Below are 653 nucleotides of genomic sequence, written 5' to 3' on the forward strand. Positions count from 1 at the left end.
TCAAAATTACCTCATAGGGCGAGCAAAACGAATTCCTTCAACGACAAAGTGTTTGAAAGCGAGATCAATTTGAAAATCAAGGAAACCGACAGCTTTTACAATAGAATGCTGTTCAAAGAAGCCCTTCGCACTGGATTTTTCGAACTGCAAGCCGCAAGGGACAAATACAGGGAGTTATCGCTGCTGGACAATATGCAAGTGGATTTAGTTCTGAGGTAATTGCTTAGAAGCTTTTAAAGCAACAGTTAACTTCTCTTTTCGTGGTTGCAGGTTTATTGAGGTTCAAGCCCTTACCCTGTCCCCCATTTGCCCACACGTTGCGGAAAAGGTGTGGGAACTGCTGGGCAAGGTGAGTGAAAATTTAACTAAATTGGAGAGTTTATTTTTTTATCTATTTTCCAGAAAGGAAGCATTGTGAAAGCAGCTTGGCCGGAAGTAGGCCCCATTAACGAGGTCGACATTAAAGCTTCAGAGTATCTGATGGAAGCCGCGCATTCTTTCAGGGTCCACCTAAAAACTTATTTGCAAGGTAATTACTGAAGTGTTTGTATATTGGTCGTGTGCATAAAAAGGGTCAAATTGCAGGAATAAAGACCAAGCAAAACCCCAATCCTCCTCCAGTAGAAAAACCTAATCTTTGCACTGTTTGGGTG

The 653-nt window shown here is 42.0% G+C and overlaps 1 protein-coding gene across 1 annotated transcript in view; it reads left to right on the forward strand.

Annotated features, from left to right (window-relative positions):
• The window catches only part of LOC109532709 (leucine--tRNA ligase, cytoplasmic), a gene marked incomplete at its 3' end in the record, with an annotated part of 3,034 nt that extends 2,381 nt beyond the window's left edge, over positions 1-653 (forward strand). Inside the window, 4 exon segments of the mRNA XM_048667147.1 lie at positions 18-215; positions 271-349; positions 403-529; positions 586-653. Of these exon segments, the coding sequence (XP_048523104.1) occupies positions 18-215; positions 271-349; positions 403-529; positions 586-653 (472 nt within the window).

Source organism: Dendroctonus ponderosae, unplaced genomic scaffold (genome assembly GCF_020466585.1).
Source record: "Dendroctonus ponderosae isolate FM_Combo_2020 unplaced genomic scaffold, Dpon_F_20191213v2 Dpon_F_20191213_586, whole genome shotgun sequence".
In the NCBI taxonomy this organism is placed as follows: Eukaryota; Metazoa; Arthropoda; class Insecta; order Coleoptera; family Curculionidae; genus Dendroctonus; species Dendroctonus ponderosae.